Here is a 21,956-nt window from a genome sequence, read left to right on the forward strand (position 1 = left end):
CATAAAAAAAAAATCACATATCATAAAATCTAATCTAATCAAAGTAATGTAATGAAATGTAATGCAATCTAATCTAATAAAATATATCATGTAATCTAATGTAATGTAAAGTAATGAAAGGTAATCTAATATAATGTAATGTAAAGAAATGTTATCTAATATAATGTAAGAAAATATAATCTTTTCTAATCTAATCTAATAAAATATATCATAACAAAATCTAATGTAATGTTATGTAATGTAAGAAAATATAATCTTTTCTAATCTAATAAAATATATCATATAATATAATAAAATGTAATGTAATGAAATGTATTCTAATCTAATTTAATAAAATATATCATATAATCTAATGTAATGTAATGAAAAGTAATGTAATCTAATATAATATAATGTAATGTAAGAAAATATCTTTTCTAATCTAATCTAATAAAATATCATATCATATAATAATCTAATGTCATGAAATGTAATGTAATCTAATTTAATAAAATATATATAATCTAATATAATGTAATGTAATGAAATGTAATGTAATCTAGTATAATAAAATGTAAGAAAATATAATCTTTTCTAATCTAATAAAATATCATAATCTAATGAAATGTAATGTAATCTAATATAATATAATGTAAGAAAATATAATCTTTTCTAATCTAATCTAATAAAATATCATATCATATAATATAATAAAATCTAATGTAATGAAATGTAATCTAATCTAATTTAATAATATATCATATAATCTAAAATAATGTAATGAAATGTAATGTAGTCTAATATAATATAATGTAAGAAAATATAATCTTTTCTGATCTAATCTAATAGAATATCATATTATATAATATAATAAAATCTACAGGGTGGGGAAGCAAAATGTACAATGAACATTTAGTTGTTTTTTCTCAGCAGACACTACGTCAGTTGTTTTGAACCCAAACATATACTGATGTCATAATCATACCTAACACTATTATCCATACCTTTTCACAAACTTTTGCCCATATGAGTAATCAGGAAAGCAAACGTCAAAGAGTGTGTGATTTGCTGAATGCACTCGTCACACCAAAGGAGATTTCAAAAATAGTTGGAGTGTCCATAAAGACTGTTTAGAATGGAAAGAAGAGAATGACTATGAGCAAAACTATTACCAGAAAGTCTGGAAGATACTATTAAAGAAGAATGGGAGAAGTTGTCACCCCAATATTTGAGGAACACTTGCGCAAGTTTCAGGAAGCGTGTGAAGGCAGTTATTGAGAAAGAAGGAGGACACATAGAATAAAAACATTTTCTATTATGGACATTTTCTTGTGGCAAATAAATTCTCATGACTTTCAATAAACTAACTGGTCATACACTGTCTTTCAATCCCTGCCTCAAAATATTGTACATTTTGCTTCCCCACCCTGTAATGTAATGAAATGTAATGTAATCTAATATAATGTAATAAAATATAATCTTTTCTAATGTAATCTAATAAAATATATCATATAATAATCTAATGTAATGAAATGTAATCTAATCTAATTTAATAAAATATATCATATAATCTAATATAATGTAGTGTAATGAAATGTAATGTAATGTAATATAATATAATGTAAGAAAATATAATCTTTTCTAATCTAATCTAATAAAATATCATATCATACAATATAATAATCTAATGTAATGAAATGTAATCTCATCTAATTTAATAAAATATCATATCATAAAATCTAATATAATGTAATGTAATCTAATCTAAGAAAATATCTTTTCTAATCTAATCTAATAAAATATCATATCATATAATAAAATCTAATGTAACGAAATGTAATGTAATGTAATGTAATCTAATATAATGTAATGTAAGAAAATATAATCTTCTCTACTGTAATGTAATAAATTACCATCTGCCATGGTTTGTAGTGGTGCAGATACTCACCGCCGCCCACCACCAGGCGTATGGGATGCTGCTGATGGGGGTTCCCTCTGTCTCCCTCTCAGCCGAGTGCAGCAGGGCGGAGAAGGTGAAGATTCCCAAAGCGATGAAGAGGAAAATGCAGGAGACCTGTTCGTAACACTGCCGCAGAGTGAACCCGAACGCCTTCATGCCGGTCGAGTGCCGGGCCAGCTTCAGAATCCGAAAGATCCGCAGCAGCTTGAGGACTTTGAGGACGTGGCTGACCTTGCTGACCCGAGCCATGGTCCTCAGGTCTTCCTGCGCGCTCAAGTCCTCGACGTTTGAAAGGGCTTCGCAGACGATCTGGACAAAATAAGGCATGACGGCCACCAGGTCCACAAAGTTCAGCCCGCAGTTCAAAAACATCTTGATATCAGGGGTGGTGGAAAGGCGGATCAGGTACTCGAAAGTGAAGAAGAAGATGGTGAAGATCTCCACCCATTCCATATGCGTTTTACCGTTGATTTTATAGCTCTGAAGTTCCTCCACGGTATTGAGCGCTATTGCGACGATAGAGAAAAGCACACACAGGTTTGAGAAGACGGTGAAAGCCTTGGCCTGGATCGAAGAGTAGGGATCCTCCACCATGTTCCACAGAGTCTTCCTCGTGTTCCCGAAAAGCATGTCCTTAAAACGCTCGTCGTCGTACTTTGTTTCGATCTCGGCCAGGAGCTCCCTCTCCACCTTCAGGCCGTCCTTGACCTCGCCCACCTTCTCCTCGAACACCATCCAGCAGCAGAACTGAGTGTCCTTCAGGCTCAGGCCCCAGTAGTCGATCTCCTCCTCAAAGTTGATGGGACACATTTCGCGGATGACCCACAGAACTCCGCTGGTGTAGAAGTGGCAGATGTGGTGGAAGAAGGCCGGATCCCGATCGAAGAAGAACTCATTCTTGCGTATGGAGTAGTCATCACACAGCTGGAATAGCTTCGTTTTGTCTTTGCAGAGGGCCAACGATCCGAGCCGGGTGTTGGGATACTGAAGAGCGCAGCGCCTGGGGATGTGGAACACTTTCCCTCCGATGTTAACGATCAGAAAACGCTGGTCTCCGGTTTTGTCCTGTGCTTCTGGGTGATGTGTTCTGTATCTGGGCTGGTCCAGATCATCCATCGAGCTCCACGCTTTGACAGTTTTCTCTGAGGGAAAAGGGAAAGTTCTGCCGTCCTTCACACCCTGCGACGGACAGTTGATAGAAGAACGGCGAGTTTGCAAACATCTGCTCGTGTCGGCGTTGGTTGAAGCCATAGCGACTGTTTTTTTTTTTTTTTGTCAAAGCAGGAAGTCAATGAAACCGAGCAAAAAAAGGGAAAAGCAGCATAACAGGAAACACTCCAGGAAATGGACGTCCACCACTATCTCGCTAAATCATCATATGGATTCCATCTGGTCCTGCAGGAACTGGACTCTTCCTGTCCCGTCTTCCTCATGCTGTCGTCCAGAGGTGCAGAAAGAGGTGAACACGCAACTCCACTGAGAAGACGACACATCAGAGTGGTAGATCAACACCGAGCAGCGAGGGTTTGATCCAGTTAACTGATCTGACTGGTGCCCTTCCAAGTTCTTAAGCACTCGGAGACGTCGCAGGGTGGGGGGATTAAGGAACAAAGTTAATTTAAGGATTGCACTCACTAGACAAACGGTCATCTGAGGCCTTATGTTGTGACTTGTGTTTTCATCTGAGTGTTTCCTCCAATGTGGAAGGTTTATGGAGAAACAGGAGATTCATATTTCAGTGTTTTTTTGCTGCAGAAGGTGTTTCAGTCACAGCTCACCAGGGTTCGACAGTGTCAGAAAGTTGTTGTTTTTTTTTGTGGCCACCATGGAGAGCGGAGTTGGACAGCCTTAAATTTTACCACATCACTTAAAATCACACACTGAATCTGTTCATTTCCTCATTGACGTAGAATTTTACATCAAGAGATTACACTGGGTTACAAAAAAATGTTTTTTGCAAGTTGTCTCGGTTTTTTCAACTGAATCAGGACCATTTTGCACCGCTAAATCCAAAAATGACTTCTGTTTTCCTCAATCAGGTCAGGTTTTTTTGCTAATTTGATTTTGAAAAATCTGATCTTCTCACAAAATTGATGACATTTTTGTGACTTTATCAGTTGATTTTTTATATAGTTCTCACCCAAAATAGGTTTTAAGAGAAAAAAAATCCTTTTCTAACAGGATTCCTGTTAGGTACAATGGTGTATTCACCGCAGACGTAGCAGAATACGTCAGGCTTATTTTTGCAAGATCTTCTAGTCGAAACCATTTCATTCACCTGTAATATTAGAAAAAACATTCATCATAAATTGGAAAAAAGTAAAATCTTCAGAACTCGTTTATTGCAAGAAATATGAAGGAATTTTGTATCAGATGATGTGAAAATGCCCATAAATGTAAGCAAAAATGTTCAAAAGCCAATATGGAGCAGAGTTCAGAAAGTTGACCTGATTGAGCAAAATGAATGTGATTTTTGGATTCAGCACCAAAATGATCCTAAATCAGCTCAAAAAACTGAAACAATACATTTGTTGTTGACCAGTGTAATTAGTGGATGGATTGTCCTGTTGTAGTTCTTGGCCCAAACCTCTGCATAGTAACTCATATATGGTAGAACCATGGAACAGTAGAGAATGCAGAGTGATTTGTGATCCAGAACCTGTTTTGCTTTATTTAATACTGCTATGCTTCTTGATCATTTGGACTGTATATATCTTATGTGTGGCTTCCAGCTGATCTGCTCATCTATCGTCACCCCTAAGAATTTGATTCCTTCGACTCATAATTTCTTCAAAGGTTCTCATAATTCATGCATGAAAGGGTTAAAATAAAATGTTCAATATTTAAAAGATGCATAGCCTTATCAGCCCGCCTGTGGGCTGAAAAAATTATATTATATTCATCTACTATAAAAATAGAATAAATCAGGACAATGGATGTTTTTTTCAACTTTTGCTCAAAGTTTAGACCCTAATGTTAATTAAAGTACATCAAAAGTGTATTTTAGTGCAAACTTTAATGTTCAAACACGATTTTTAATCTTTGTGGGGTGAAATATACACTATTAAAAATCTCCGACACAAACAATTAATTTATGCATATCATCGTCAATCCAGCCAAAAAAAAAAAAAAAAAAAAACAGGCGAGGATAAAAAATTCCAATTTCTCTTTTAGTTTGTTCCAGTTTACTCAGGCAGAGTAATAGATACAATATTTTAGACAATGGGAATAGATTCTGTGAGGTCTGTAAATGTCCACAGACACCAAGAACATCCATATGAACCTTATTATTGTGATGTAATTCTTCATTTACTTTGGGTTTGTCTGTTTAGGGTTTTTCCCTGAAAATATGGTCAGGGTTTAACAGGTTAAATCAGCAAAAAACTGAAGAATCTTGCATTTGATCTGATGAGAACAGAATAAACTTCAAAGATGAAATATTATCTCAACTGTTAGAACTCAAATCTTGTGGTGATCTGACACCCAGCTCCAACACTTAGAGTTTAACTTTATTCTGAGTTTAAGAGGTCAGGCAGAGTCCGACGCACAAGAGTTTATGAACAAACAATAGAGCCGTTCTGCAGAACTGCCTACTGTACCTGTCCTCTGTGCATCTGTTCGCTCCTTTACTTTGAACCGGTCCTACATGCTTTCGTTGGGTGTAACTCTCAGAGCTTTTTGTCACATTTTCCTTACTGCTTCCTTATTCCTTGTGTTGTCACTGATTTACCCGTTGACAGGAGTTTCACGGACTTTCCTTCGATATATCAGATGCTTTACCGCTCCAGTGATTTTTATGAAGGTCGATCGATTAATTAAGGTCAACCAGTGTGATTACAGAAGGCTTTTCATCTGATTAATAATCTAACTGTGTGGTTATGCAGGTCAGTCGCATGGTTACACACTCGCATCCATAATTCAACAAATGAGCTCACATGTCCAATTAGGTGTTTTTGTGACTTGGTCGGTTTGGTCAACACCATCCACCTCAACTTTTCACCAGTTCTAATCTTATCCCATAACTCATATGATACAGTGGATATAAAAGGTAAACACACGCCTGTTAAAATGAGCCAAGGTAAATCATTTCAGAACTTTTTATACCTTTACTGTGACCTACATCCTGTACTTATCAATTAAAATTGAAATAAAGTTCAGCTCTTCTGGTAGTTTTTTTTTTTTTTTTACACTTTCTTAAGGCACGTGTCCACCACAGGAACTTCGGGGTAGTTTTATGGGGGCGGGGCCTTTGGTGCAAGTCTCCACTACAGGAACCTCCCCTGTGGATTCAGTTACATGAGCCTTTATGATAGTGATTTCCAACCGTTTTTTACTCGTGACCACATTTTAACATCACAAATTTCTGGCAACCCAAGACATTTAAAATGAGGCTGTTTTTTTTTTGTTTGCTAAAATTAATTTATGATCATGTAATAGTTTGCTATACTATGTTGTAAATAAACGTTAATTTTAGATGACATTTAGTCTATATAATGTCTATTATTGTGGACAGAGGCAGTAAATCCAGGTGTAGATTACTGCACAAAGGGAGAACTTTATTTTCCTTGGTCAGGATCTGTCCAGTCAGTCCAGCTGTGATTTACAAGGAGGACAATTAATACTGAACAAACAAGAACTGAAACTATGAATTATGAAAGAGCTGCAGCATCTGAAACTGACCACAGTGAACATTTGACAGATAAACAGAACCACAGTGCTGCAGTTTCACAACCACAGTTTGTCTTTTACGTATTGGGATTGTCTCTGTCAACTCACCATAGATTTTTTTATTAGTAAATTTCTATTTTTATCAATTACCAGAAATTTCAAGCGACCCCACGTGGGGCCCTGACCCCAAGGTTGAAAAACATTACTGCACAAGTGAGTCCCTGCTTCAGGGTAGGTGCTCCAAACGGCCCTGAAAACTTAAAAGGCTAACTCCGTGCTGATTGGGTTCAGCCAACACAGGATTTATTTATTTATTTATTTTATTGGTTTATTTAACAGAGATATTGTACATTATGCTGTGTTCCAGGCCGGTAGTCACGACTTCAAACCACGACTCACGACTTCATAGCGTTCCAGGCAAATCACATCAAACTGCCTGAGTACAAGGAATTGTGGGAGTTAGATGTATATAAACCAGCATGGTGGAGCGTATGTTATGCTCATTTACAGTCATTTCTATCACCAAAGGTGTTTGTTCGTTGCTTATTTGAGGGAAACAGAGGAGGAAAAATGGTGCATAAGGCAAAAGAAGCTGTTCTACCTTTTCTGTTATTTGTATATTTGGATACATATTTGGTATTAATTAGGCCTGTAACGGTCCACGTACCGAACTGAACCGTTTGGGTACACACCTGTTCGGTTCGGTACACAGCTGCACCGAAACAGCACAGTATGATGAGAAAAAGAAAAAGGAATGAAAGATGTCGTTCGATGCGGAACTTTAAATCCGCGCAAGTTTCACACGGACATATGGAAGGATGTGCACATTGACCCGAAATATGAAATAGCAGCTGATATAAGGTTAAAAAAAAACAACAAATCTGATGTGAACCTGGAAGGAACAGACTGCAGACCCTCCAGCATCAGCCCAGTCCAGTTTGGATCAGTTCAGGTTCAGGTGAAAGACAACAACCAGGAAAGAGACGGAGAGAAGACGGACGTTGTTTGGCCCCTAGGAACTGTGGTAGTTTTAAAACACTGACACTAGCTCTGTCTGTGTGTGTGTGTGTGTGTGTGTGTGTGGTGTGTCTGTGTGTCTGTCTGTCTGTGTGTCTGTCTGTGTGTGTGTGTGTGTGTCTGTCTGTCTGTCTGTGTGTGTGTGTGTGTGTGTCTGTGTGTCTGTCTGTCTGTGTGTCTGTCTGTGTGTGTGTGTGTGTGTCTGTGTGTCTGTCTGTCTGTGTGTCTGTCTGTCTGTGTGTGTGTGTGTGTGTCTGTCTGTCTGTGTGTGTGTGTGTGTGTGTCTGTCTGTCTGTGTGTCTGTCTGTGTGTGTGTGTGTCTGTCTGTCTGTGTGTGTGTGTGTGTGTGTGTCTGTCTGTCTGTCTGTGTGTGTGTGTGTGTGTGTGTCTGTCTGTCTGTCTGTCTGTGTGTGTGTGTGTGTGTGTGTGTGTGTGTCTGTGTGTCTGTCTGTCTGTGTGTCTGTCTGTGTGTGTGTGTGTGTGTCTGTCTGTCTGTCTGTGTGTGTGTGTGTGTGTGTCTGTGTGTCTGTCTGTCTGTGTGTCTGTCTGTGTGTGTGTGTGTGTGTCTGTGTGTCTGTCTGTCTGTGTGTCTGTCTGTCTGTGTGTGTGTGTGTGTGTCTGTCTGTCTGTGTGTGTGTGTGTGTGTGTGTGTGTGTGTCTGTCTGTCTGTGTGTCTGTCTGTGTGTGTGTGTGTCTGTCTGTCTGTGTGTGTGTGTGTGTGTGTCTGTCTGTCTGTGTGTGTGTGTGTGTGTGTGTCTGTCTGTCTGTCTGTCGGTGTGTGTGTGTGTGTGTCTGTCTGTGTGTGTGTGTGTGTCTGTGTGTCTGTCTGTCTGTGTGTGTGTGTGTCTGTCTGTGTGTGTGTGTGTCTGTCTGTGTGTGTGTGTCTGTCTGTGTGTGTGTGTCTGTCTGTGTGTGTGTCTGTCTGTGTGTGTCTGTCTGTGTGTGTGTGTCTGTCTGTGTGTGTGTCTGTCTGTCTGTCTGTCTGTGTGTGTGTGTGTCTGTCTGTGTGTGTGTGTGTGTCTGTCTGTCTGTCTGTCTGTGTGTGTGTGTGTGTGTGTGTCTGTCTGTGTGTGTGTGTGTGTGTTGTGTGTGTCTGTCTGTGTGTGTGTGTGTGTGTGTCTGTCTGTCTGTGTGTGTGTGTGTGTGTGTGTGGTGTGTCTGTCTGTCTGTCTGTCGGTGTGTGTGTGTCTGTCTGTCTGTGTGTGTGTGTGTGTGTGTCTGTCTGTCTGTCTGTCGGTGTGTGTGTGTGTGTGTCTGTCTGTGTGTGTGTGTGTGTCTGTGTGTCTGTCTGTCTGTCTGTCACACGTTGTATAACAGAGGAATGAATAAACGTTGAAAGTACGTAAAGTTTCACTTTCATTTCATGTCAGCGTTTGTTATGTTAGTTCTGGACCACACCCCCAGGTATAGAACTGTGCGCCCCCCCACCCCCCGGCTTCGACAAAAAAAAAAAAAAAAAATCCCTCGTGCACACACACACAAATACACACAGTGTCCTAAACAGTTTGTTCTCTGTCCTAAAATAAATCATGTGGTTCACTGTGTTGTCAGTGTTTCTCTTCAGTTTGTTCCAACAGAATACCAGTTTGTCCTCTTGTTAATGTTTCACTTCATGTGGAATTTTTTGTTATTTTTCTGCAGAATGTGAACTGACAGAACTGGGATTAGATTTTTCTTGTTTGTTCGAAACTACCTTTCAGAGAAAAGTGCAATACTAATGTTTAAAATATATTTAGTAATATTAATCATTTATTTTATTTTCCATTTGATTTGTAGCAGCAGAATTATACTATTCCTGTTTTTCTATATTCTATTGTCTCCAAAAATTGGGGGAAAAATGTAAAAAAAATTCATAATTGCATTAATAACCATTTTGAGGGGTTTTCTTTCTTCCCGTACTGAACCAAAAAAACTGAACTGTGGCTTTGAAAACTGAAAACATACCGAACTGAAAATTTTGTGTAACGTTACAGGCCTAATATATGTATATATAATAAATGTACGCTGAGGATAATCCACAGCTGTTGGCAAATGTGACGTAACATGTTGTAAAGACGACAATATATAGGACAAAGACAGTATTCTATTTGATTCTTCAACAGTAGTAAAGTTTAATTCCAGGTGCACGTACAGGAAAACAAAAAAAAAACAAAAACCCTCCATTAAAATAAATTTCAACCACAAGCCTCAGAAGTTTCAGCACATGAACAGATTTACAACCGACAGAATATGTCTACTCGCAAAAATTACAGAAAAAGGCTGAACTTAACCAAGTCCAAACAAGATTCACATCATCAATAACCAGCGTCTCATATACACACACACACACACTTGTTCCCGTTGTACCTCCAGGGGACGCTATCACGAAAGACCAGGATCCAGGATCTGTTAGTTCTATTCAGCTAAGGGGTGGAATCATCATGAAGGTGGTTTTCCAGGGTTTAGGACTCTGGATATGTGGATATGTTTGGAAAAAAGAGAGAGAAAAAAAAAAAAAAAAAGGCGGAGTCAGTATCAGACGACCAATCACAAACAAGATCAGGAAACAAGCAATTTAAGAAGTTCATGTAAGAGTTAATATTCTGATCAGTATCACATTAATAAGATAGAATGGGATCTGACTAATAATTACAATGAAACTTTATGTAATAGTGCCTTTAAGGCCGCTATAGTCTTATATTATAAAGCAGGGGTGTCAAACATATGGTCCGCGGGCCAAATCTGGCCCATCAAAGTGCCTAATCCGGCCCTTTAGTGCAAAACTTACACTGAAGATAATTACAGCCAAGGGGGTCAAAACTCCAAAGTTTGTTTTGGGTTTAATGTGAAAAAAGTAAAATTACATCAAGAAAATATTTACATTCACAAACCATCTTTACATAATAAAATGTGAGTAACTTGAACAAATGTGAATAACCTAATGTCAAAACAAATAAGTGCAGTTTTAATAATATTCAGCCTGTTACTGAATGTTTTGTGCATTTGTGAGTTGTGTTAATACGCTGAGACATAACAGTGTTGAAATTGCATTTAATATTCTTAATTTCAGGTTGTTCAGGTTATTCAAATTTTCATGATGTAATTGTACTTTTTTCATATATTCTATTATTATTGCATATTATTATTTATATTCAGTGTATAGACTATACAAGCCTGAAATACGGAGCTACAAAAAGTCCAAAAGGTGATTATTTATCTAGTTGGAAAATAATAAAACAACATGTTGAGATCTTAAATTATTCACCTTTAATAATAACCCCATGTTACTGTGGACTTAAGGGGCCTTTACTTTAGTTCTTTAGTTATATTCTGATCAATATCATTATTAACCCTTTCATGCATAGTGGTCACTCCAGTGGACAGGTATTCTACAGCTGTTCTCTTGTATATTCATGGCTTTTGTTGTTCTTTTCTTTTTTTTTTCACACATATCTTTATTAAAGTTTTAAGACACTACATATCTTTTCTGGCATGAATTGGTAACATTATGTAGATCTCTCCTGAGCATAAACCCCCAGAATCACAACCCCTCCCCATAGTTTTCACACAATTAATCAGTAAATACATGTTTCTGTGCGTCAAAAATTAAACGTGTGGTGTCAAGCTGGGTGGACATTTTTGCAACTTCATGAAAAATACACTCATAAGAATTTTTTATTATTATTATTATTATTTTTTTTTTTTTTAACTTATTTTTCGGAAGAAAATTTTCAATCGCATTGTTTTTTTCATGCCTAAAGAGGAATAACAACACTCAGGAAAAAAATTTTGATTAAGGTTCTCATAATTTGTGCATGAAAGGGTTAAAGCATGAAAAAAATCTTCTCTTATCAGAATTAAATCTGTGTAAAACAATTTGAGGGAAATTATTGTAGCTCGACCCTGGTGCCGTTAAGTGGGAAAGCAAGTTGACAGCAAATATTTTTTAAAAATTACAGTGTAACGAGACTCTCTGTCGAATATTTTCAAATATTTCAGTCTGTATGACAAAGAAATACCAAAGACTTTAGATGGTTTGTAACTCTTTTGTTTGAGCTTGAGATTTTTTTTTTTTTTTTTTAACCATAAATCGTGGTCTAAAGAATCTTATCATTGACGTTTTGACCTGCCTTCTTACCGTTACCATGGCGATTTCACCCAGTAAGAAGTCAACCACCTTCCTGATTCTGAAAATCCTGAGCTGAATTTGAAATCAGACCTTGATCCTGCTTCGTCAAAACGGTCCCCTGGAGCTCAGACCCCCCCCCACACACACACACACACACAAGAAAACCGCATTTTATTATTTATTATCACTACTTACACAAACTACATTTTCATTTTAGTATCCGTCATCGTGGTTTCTTATCAGTAGTCAGATCGCATTTCACAAGTGAAGAAGAGGAAGTTACCTTGTACTTTACAATGTTGGTCTTCAGCAGTTACATCTGCAACACATTTGATCAGATTTAGGCAAAGAAAGCGTTGGTTTGACTTTTTGTATAAACATTATAACACAGACTTATTTTGACTTTACTGCAATTCCTCTGTATTAAATGAAATCCTGACATCATTAACGTAAATATTGATGAAATGGAAACTGAATGAGAAGAAGCAGAATGTGTAGATCGGACTGAAAACAGATATATGAAAATTTTTTTTGAGGACATATAGTTTTGTTTTTTGTTTTTTTCCCCGCATACGAGTGATTTCTGGGAGCATGTTGTAGAAAATGCAGGTAAATCTTGATGCTTTGTTCTATTATCTAAAAATAAATAAATCTAAATAGACCAAAAATAAACTTTTGCACTACAGAAAGACACTCCAAGCTTTTGTATCAGAGCTCAACTTAATATGAAGCTTCTGAGTTATTATTCTTTTAATCATTCATCTCTGCAGTGTGTTCTTTACATGTTGCATATCATTGTGCGCATATTACATCCTGAATCAAAACTAGATACAGGATGAAGGGTTTATTCAAAGGAAATATACTGAAATACTAGATTTAACCTCCCTAAAGGTTTAAATAAGGCACCTTTTAGCGCTACCGATTTTACCATATCCGACTCCAGATTCATCACAGAGGCACAATCTGTTTTTTTGTTTCCACACAGTCTACTGTATTTCCTCAAATACCCCAAAACTATTTCAAAACTAGCCATGGGTGACAAATAATAAGGATAAATTCTTGTGTCTGCACAATAAAAAAGAATCGAGTCCTATCTGTTGAAATGCTGAAGAGCTCTACATTCGACAGAGTTCAGGAAGTTTGTCTTAAAAGCACGCAACATCGCAAAAGGGAACAGACCAAGACGGTGTTTGGTGCTAAATATGACCATTTCTACTTATTAAACATATCGTTAGCCTCATAGCATCATTGCACAAGTCATTTTTGGCTAAATTTGGATATCTGTAACTGTACTGCTGCTTCATTTTATGCAGATATCACCATTTGGCCAAAAATAGGATTTAAGCTATTTATTTATTTATTTATTTATTAGTTTAGATCCCCAGTAGGATCAAAACACGATATTGGAAATCTCTCTGACGGGACATTTTAGAGAGAATTTGACAGATTATTGTTGCTAAATGACCCACATTTTTACTTTTAAAGACTTTTAATTACTTTTAAATAAATTTGCTTTAGTCGGACCATAAGGGATCATCCAAAACAAGGAGCTACTTTATGTTGAAATAAATGTTGGAATGGCAACTAATTAAAGTTCACTCTCTGACGGAACATTACTGTGTTTTGATCCAGTAGCTGCTGCCCACCACAGCAGCTGCTCTTCCTGGGGTTTTTAACTACATAAAAACAAAGCACCACAACTTCCCACAACTGGCTGAACAAACAGGATGTACATACACTCAACACCACAACACCAAAACCAAAATTCAACAAGCACATAATGCAACATAAGTACAATAACAATAATAGTACTATGTAATTATGCTACGAGGAAAACGATATTTAGAAATAAAGGCTTCCCTGTAATAAAGGCCCGGTACTTCCTCGTTCTCCTGCAGCTCACAGAAATAAACGTCTGTAAACTGTTTGAGGAAATACAGTAACTGTGGTTTCATGGAGCTGACATGAACCTTCCACAAACGCTATGGGTGTACAGTAAGTGCAAGCAGGCCGGCAATTCAATTAAAATCACCGTAAATCACATTTTCCCCGTTCGTCTTGGCCCGAAACATGATAAAGGAAAAGTACGAAGCAAATCCAGGGCTGGGTATCCAACGTAAATACATTAATGGTTTTAACTGCATCAAAAATTAGCGTTTGATACCAGATTCCAATACAGAATCAGTAAATCTAATCAGCACCGACACTTAACGGTATCCCTGTGGGCATGTTATGCACTTTATGTTATAAAAGGTCATATTATTTTTCACAGTCTATATTTGAAGTCAAAAGTTGTTCATTTTTCCATAAATTCTGACCCAGCCGCGAAAATCAGCACAATGGAAAATTACGACACTAGCACCCTTCTCCAAAGTGACTAAAAATGCACATTGACAGATTTAACCTTTGACCTCACACAAAGGAGAACAGTGCATATAAACTAATGTTGCTGTTAATCACTGACATATACCAGGCTGCAAAAAAAGAAAAAAAAAAAAAGTCATCAAATTTTAATTTGTATATATATATATATATATATATATATAAATAAAGGTTTTTTGTATCAAAAAATATGGTTTGTTTACATTACAAACGTGGCATTTAAAGGATTAAAGAATATGACAATTATTGAGTATTTGGTATTTTTGTTTACAGCTCAAGTGAATGAAATACAAAAAAAAAAAAAAATTTAAAAAAGAAGAAGAAAGAAATTGTATAAAAAAAACCATTTTGATATTACTACAGAGCTGCACAGATTCTGGAAAATTACTACAGTAATACCCTTCATCCAAGTGAGAAAAAAAAGAAATACACTGACATTTTAGCGTTTAACATTTGACCTAGCACAAAGGATACTAATGCAAATTAACCAACGATGCTGCTAATCAGTGACATATGCCAGGCTGCAAAAAAAAAAATCATCAATTTAAATTTTTATATATTAAAATTTTTGTGTGTTTTTTTGCAGCAAAAAATATGGTTTGTTTACATTACGAACATGGCATTTACAGGGTTAAAAAATATGAGACAATTATTGAGTATTTTTGTTTACAGCTCAAGTGAATGAAATACAAATAAATATTAAAAAAAGAAAAAAGTTAGAAACTGAATAAAAAAACATTTTGATATTACTACAGCGCTGCACAATTATGGAAAATTCCTTTACCAACACCCTTCATCCAAGTGAGTAAAAAAAAAATAAAAATACATTGACATTTCAGCATTTAACATTTGACTTAGCACAAAAACTAATAAAGCATATTAACTAATATTGCTGTAAATCACTGACATATGCAAGGCTGAAAAAAATAAATAAATAAGTAATCCAATTTTTTTGTAGTATATCGACAAAAAAAGTGTGTTTTTTGCGCCACAAAATATATTAGTTTTTTTTTTTTACATTACAAACATGGCATTTAAAGGGTTAAAAATATGACAGTTACTGAGTATATGGTATTTTTGTTTATGGCTCAAGTTGATGAAATACAAAAAAATGTTAAAGACAAACTGTATGAACTGCATTTTGACGTTACCATGAGGTGGTCTGGATACTGGACGGTTAAAGACGAGGTGAAAAGGCTCAGGTGTTTATCTGTAAAAGTGCGTTTAGTGATAAAATGATACTGGAGAACTGAAACCTGGGCTGAATGATGAAGAGTGAACTGTTTTTAACGTCCAAACAACAGCCGTGATGTTTTAACAGAAGCAGACGAACAGTTCAAACACTGGACCGGTTCATCTACGACACTTTACGACTGTTTTCCGTCAGTTTACATCATTAACAAAACCATTAATAAAGGTTAATAGTCATTTATAGTTTGCAACCATTTCACACAAACAGACTTCTATACATGCTCAGTCACTTATTAACCAAAACCGTCATTATATGTGTGATGAAATTAAACCAGAATATTAAGCATCAACACTGGTGGATTTTTAACGGTGGATACATTAATGAGCGTTTGGAGCAAAAAAAAATTAAAAAAGGCTGATTAATGAGCTGATGTCGCATATGATGAAAACACATTATGCACAAATATGAACCATTTACAACTATTTGTTAATTTTTTCAATTGTTTTTGTTAATTTGCCAAATATTTTTTTCCATTTCATTCATTTTGTTAATTATTTCATTAAATGTTGATTTTTTTGCTCATTTCTGTTCATTTTACTTAGTTCCTCTTTATTTTTTTTAAAGTTTGTCTGATTTTGTAATTCTTTTTGATTATCTTGTTCTTTTTTGCTAATTTTGTTGATTATGTCATTAATATGGAATATTTATCTAATTTCTGTTGATCTTGCTGATCATTTTTCTTTTGATTTGTTCATTTCTGTTGATTTTGTTAGTTATTCTTAATCTTGGGGGTTTTTTTTTGCTCATTTTGTCCATTATATCTGTCATGTCGTTGATTCATTTGGCAATTTTTGTTCATTTGCTGATTATTTTGTTCATGTTGTTAATTACTTTTATCTTGTTCATTAGCTTGTCCTTTTTGTGCTTATTTTGTCACTTATGTCCTTCATGTTGATTAATTTGGAAATATTTGTTCATTTTGTCAATTTCTTTTAATCTTGTGAATTTATTTATTTTGTTGATTATCTTGCTTTTTTTCTACTTATTTTAACACTTGTTTCCTTCATGTTGTTAATTATTTTGTCAATTTCTATTCATTTTGCTTATCATTTCTGTTGATTTTCTTGATTTCGTTAGTTATTTTTATTTATTCTGTTGGTTTTCTGCTTCGCTTTTTGTTCATTTTGTTGGTTATTTCCTCGGACACTCCCCTGGATAATGATAAATGAATTCAAAGGCAACATAAAATCTACTTGAGGACTTGAATATTAACATCTATTGACACACGAGTTTGTAAAATGTCCTATTGGTGCTGATTAATTGATCTGTCTCTGTTATTGAACTGGTATCAAATCCAATATCGGTACCATATCAGTATTTCTGTGTGATACCCAGCCCTGTTCAGAATGCCTCAAACAGTAAAAATAAGGCAGAACACACGGAGATTCATCTGCTCATTTGGACCAGAAATGTGTCTCCTCCGCTGCTCAGTTTAATGTGATCGATCAGGGGTGACCGGGGCCCAAAGCACCGAGTGTTCCTAAAAACTGAAGACAAACAGCAGTTTTCCTCCAAATCTAAACTCTGATATTTGACCTGGGAGGGCGCCGGATGGGGCGGGGCCTGGGTTTGCGCTTGGCTCGTATCCAGCTGTCGGTCCGATGGTCAGAGTCTGGATGGAGGCAGGTGAGGCCCGGTCAGCTGACCATCTAAGCCACGCCTTCATTCGCCGTCCAAGTCCAGCTTAAGCAGCGTTTCCTGGCGGGTGAGAGGACACGGCTTAGAGACGCTCCATAAAGCCCTGACCTGGACACAGCTGCTCAGGAGGCTGATCTGGAACTCACACAACACAACTCACACAAAACATGAGGCGACATCAGGTATTCACCTAAAAATCTGAAGATGCGTCGACTTTGGTTACTATGGTAACGGAGTGATTGTCAAGAAAAACAAACATTTCCAACCAGAAACCTCAGATCAGCTACTTGTTTTGTTTACTTCTTCTACTTTTTCTCTATTTTAGGACAGACTGTGTTATTTTTTACTCCATCAGGAAGAAGCAAACCACGGTGGTTATCCTGAGGATCCTGATCTGAGCCAGGAGTCACCTCAGCTCCCCTTTAATCCCACTGTGATACCGGCCTGGAGTTCATTCACCTGGATTTCCCTCGACCTACATTCAGTGAAAGCTGTTTTGTTTTTAATGGGTTTTTTTTACGGCGGCACAAGGCTGTATCTTATAGCACATATACTGTACTAACTGCCATTCTAATTTTGTGTGTGTGTGTGTGTGTGTGTGTGTGTATACAGGTAAGGATGTAACGATTACCAGTATAATGATAAACTGCTGTAAAATTGCCAACGGTTAGTATTACTGTTTAAATTCTAATTATCAGGATAACCGTGGTTGATTACTGCATTTTTCTAGAGAAAACTCCTATGTAAAGATATGATTTTATGTCAAATATTTGAGTATAGTTTTAATTTATTACAATTTTAATTTTCTACACCTAATATTTGGAACCAATATTCACTTTTGAAGTTTTTGAAAAGGTTCGTTAAGCATCTGTGTGTTATTTATGCAATAAATTATAGACATTTTTCAAATCAGATTTTACATTTTTTTGTGTTTTTTGGCCTTTTATGTTTTTATAGTAGATTAAAGTGAAAAAAAATAATAATAGGCAGTTGATATAGATGAAGTTGTGCTGAAAAACAGATCCCAAACATGGCTATAGTAAACATTTGTTTATATACTATATAAAGGCAAAATCAAAAGGACTGAAAAACAGACAAAATAGGCTCAGACCACTAAGGGTTAATATTTCTGCAACAGAAAGTACATTGTACCAATTATTTTATTAGTTCTTTTTTTTTTCTCAAAATACAACTTGGTTAAATTATTTCAGTGTGTATTAGTACTTTTTGAACATTTTGAGCACAGTTTCAACAATACCATGATAATAATGATAACCGTGTTATGAAATTTTCATATCGCTATATCCCTATATACAGGGTGTCCCCAAAAAATATATACACAATTCAAATAATTGTAAAGTAGGTGTTTATTATAATTCATTTAATTTTCAAAATGTAATAGAATTTACAAACATCCTTTTATTGTTTTGTCTGTTCCTCCTGTTCTCAAACTGATGTCTGTTCTGGTCCAGACTCTGCTGACGACGCCAACCAGTGGAATCACACACATACCAACAGTTCCACTGGTGTTTGTGTGCATTCACGTTCACTGGCTGATCTCAGTTCAGTGACTGTTGCAGGTCTCATAGCGTAGACTGTGTCTTTTAGGGATCCCCATGAAAAACAGTCTAGTGGTGTGAGGTCTGGAGAACTGGACAAACAGGTGGATAGGACGGAGGGTTTGGTTGAATACCCTCTGTGTTCACCAGACCTCCCACCACTAGACTTCCAGTGTCTGGACCAGAACGGACGTCAGTCTGAGAGCAGGTGGAACAGATAAACAATAAAATGATGTTTGTAAATTCTATCACTTTTTTGGTTTTTGGCCTTTATTTAACCAGGAAAAGCTCCCTGAGATTAAAAATCTCTTTTCCAAGAGTGTCCTGGCCAAGACGGGCAGCAGTTCATTAAATAGTTACGGACACAAACTTTCATACATAAAACAAAAACAAGTTTTCAGTACGTAAAAACACAGTGAAGTCAAACCTTCCAAAGTCAATTTTGCAAAAAGTGCCCACGAGATGAAGATAAAGTGCGTCGGGCAAAACATCTGCAGCCAGATGTGTCTCTCTCTAAGTCACACAACATCCTCTTAAGTGTCCAATGAAACCAGATCTTTAAGTTTCAGGTCTTTTTGTAGTTCGTTCCAGGTGAATGGAGCTGCGAACCTGAAGGCCTTTTCCCTGTTCAGTTCTAACTTTAGGAACAGACAAAAAGAAAAGATCCTGAGAACGAAGATTATAAATGTACTCTTGATAAATGGATAAATGATATAATTTTGAAAATTAAATGAATTTTAATAAACACCTACTTTATAATTATTTAAAGTGTGTATACATTTTTTGGGACACCCTGTATATACAGTATATACAAGGGCTGTCAAAATTAATGCATTAACACAGATTAATTCAACATCATGTTTAATCTGATTAAAAATTTTAACACAATTAACTCATCGGCAGCACAGAATGACTCTAAACACATTTGTGTCAGTTTGTCCAAGTAGAGTTAACGTCACGTATGAACAAATGGTCAGCTGATCTGTAGTGACAGGCAGCAGAACCAACCCATAAAGATGGAAGACACTAAACAGCACACTGTCCTCTGAATGGAAATATAAGGACAAAAAAAAAAACAAGACAGAACAGTCGACCCACATTAAGTATTCTACACACTCTGCAGGAAGGACTTTTCTTTTCATCAAAGCACTTTCATCTTAAAATACCACTAACACAAAGCATACGTTAGTCTGGTGTTCTGCTAGCACTTCAGCTAACACATCGCCCAGCTTGTGACAAACACATTAAGTGCAGATATATTCCTTTCTTTATTGCGTCTGTTTGCTCTTGCAGAATGAAACGTGATTAATAAAGATTAAAAATAGGACCAATGGTCCTGTATCTTACCAGCCATATTAAAAGCTTTGGGAAATGTATCCAGATCCATTTATTCTCCCCCAGTTCTGTGTATTTATTCTATTACAGAAATAGCCCATGTTTTGCTCATATTCCAATCAGATCTGTAAAAAATTCAAATTCACACTTGATCACATTGATACTGATTTATTGGATCAATCCACTTCCTATCTGTTATAATGGGAACATTTTTCAAAGTCGCACCAAATCCAGAATCAGATCCAGATCAAAATAATTTCAATACCTTGTGTTGACATCATCATACAGAAGCTGTATACCAAGTCTGAAGTCAATCAGAACTGGAGTTTTGGAGAAGACGACGATTGAAACTTTTGTAACAGACGACAGACACCGCCGCCGGACACCGCATGACAACAATAGTATACGGCCTGTCGGCCGGTAAGCTAATAAAAAAAGTAATGTTATTTAATTGTGATTTATTGAAATTAATCCACAGCAACCCTGTGATTAATCTTATTAAAAACTTTAATCATTTGACAGAATGACCACGACAGTTCAAAAACAACATTCGACTGAAACCTTCGTGTCCATGCACTCACTCGTCTCTCATCGTCTAATGGAGATTTTTGCGTATTTTTGTGTGTTTGAGTGTCCAACCTTGGCAGGACACGTGGGCTGGTCCTGGATCAGCAGGTCCCGGGACTCTTTAAGGGACAAACTCTGCACCATGAGGGTCCTGGAGGGTCTGAACTCCTCTCTCCACCACCACAGAGCCACGCCCACCAGAAGCCCACTGAGGAACACTGTGGAAGAGGGAGAACAGTCATGTCTGTGGGTGTTCAGGGTTTAGGAGGTGCAGACGCTGACTGCATATGCATGAGTCAGCAGGGAGTGACTGGAATAACAGCACATTCACCCACGGGAGACGTTTGGATGCATCCACCTCAGACTGAGAAGCAGCAGAGAAACTTCAGTTCACCCTGGAGTTTAGAAAACATACACCCATCTGTCCTCACATCCTGATGGTACAGTGTTATTAATGTTGTTTATGTCATTGAACCCTTTCATGCATACTGGTCACTCCAGTGCACAGTTCTTCTCCAGCTGTTCTCTTGTATATTCATGGGTTTTGTTGTTTTAGTTCCATATCAGCCGACACAGTGGACGCTTACGCACCATCCCAACCACTGTAATTCATACCATTAATGTGTGTGACGGACTGCAGTGGGACCAATAAGAGTGAATGGCTGGATGTGAATGAATATTTTATATAGATGGAGTTATAGAAATGGATTTTTTACTGTTTTTTTTTACGGTTTTAGTTTTTATTAATGTCTGTTTTTTTCATGAGAACATCAGCCTGTTCAGGGACTACAGGTGGAAATGAGCACTAGTGTTAGAACCTGGAACACTACAGCACTCCTGTTTAAGGTTAATGTGGATTTTGCCGTTTTATCACATTTTATCATACTCAAATACTAGTTGTTACTCAATTCATGGAGATAATATGCAAAAAAAAGTTGTCCTTGTCTAAATAAATAAAATGGAAAAAAAAAAAAACTTTGCTGTTCTTGATAAACCTGATCTGCAGTAATATGTTTTAGTGTAAATCAATAGCTAATTGTTATTAGACTGTAATTAACAGTTTTCTTAATCATTTTTTTTGTATATTATCTCCATGAATTGAGTAACAACTAGTATTAGAGTATGATAAAATGTGATAAAACAGCATTAGTGGCTTTAAAAGTGTTTTTATTTCATGGTTCTCACACAGTTTATCACTTTCTGATAATGTGTTTTAAATACATGTTTCTTTGCTTCAAAAATCAAATGCATAGTGTCCAGCTGAGTGGACATTTTTGTAACGCCATAAAAAAATAGGGTCATAAAAAATTTCACTTGCATTGTTTTTTTCATGCCTAACAAGGAATAAAAACACTCAAGAAAAAAATATTGACTAATGTTCTCATAATTCATGCATGAAAGGGTTACGTGGGACATGTCTGTGGGTGGATGTTTCAGGCAGCAAGTGGACATCGAAGCGCATGTAAACAGACTCACTGCTGCGTCTCAAAA

At 36.4% G+C, this 21,956-nt stretch overlaps 2 protein-coding genes and 1 long non-coding RNA gene across 4 annotated transcripts in view; 1 reads left to right on the forward strand and 2 right to left on the reverse strand.

The window, feature by feature from the left end:
- Positions 1–18,938, reverse strand: part of LOC115418150 (potassium voltage-gated channel subfamily V member 2-like) — a 29,213-nt gene extending 10,275 nt beyond the window's left edge. The window contains exons 1-2 of one of the 2 annotated variants that reach the window (XM_030132524.1): positions 18,928–18,938; positions 1,928–3,410 (exon numbers count right to left, since the gene is read on the reverse strand). In XM_030132524.1, the coding sequence (XP_029988384.1) occupies positions 1,928–3,190 (1,263 nt within the window). In that variant the 5' untranslated portion in view covers positions 3,191–3,410; positions 18,928–18,938. Of the gene's footprint in view, positions 1–1,927; positions 3,461–18,927 lie in introns of those variants that run through there. The other variant, XM_030132523.1, reaches the window with a different exon arrangement.
- Positions 9,693–21,956, reverse strand: part of LOC115418151 (low-density lipoprotein receptor-like) — a 90,023-nt gene continuing 77,759 nt past the window's right edge. Inside the window, exons 12-14 of the mRNA XM_030132525.1 lie at positions 20,538–20,683; positions 16,903–17,064; positions 9,693–10,073 (exon numbers count right to left, since the gene is read on the reverse strand). Coding sequence (XP_029988385.1) covers positions 17,029–17,064; positions 20,538–20,683 — 182 coding nt within the window. The 3' untranslated portion in view covers positions 9,693–10,073; positions 16,903–17,028. The remainder of the gene's footprint in view (positions 10,074–16,902; positions 17,065–20,537; positions 20,684–21,956) is intronic.
- LOC115418152 (uncharacterized) lies at positions 9,996–10,450 on the forward strand. Its single transcript, XR_003935267.1, has 2 exons — positions 9,996–10,081; positions 10,127–10,450. It is a non-coding gene; the product is annotated as an uncharacterized LOC115418152 (long non-coding RNA).

Source organism: Sphaeramia orbicularis, chromosome 4, assembly GCF_902148855.1.
Source record: "Sphaeramia orbicularis chromosome 4, fSphaOr1.1, whole genome shotgun sequence".
Taxonomy (NCBI): Eukaryota; Metazoa; Chordata; class Actinopteri; order Kurtiformes; family Apogonidae; genus Sphaeramia; species Sphaeramia orbicularis.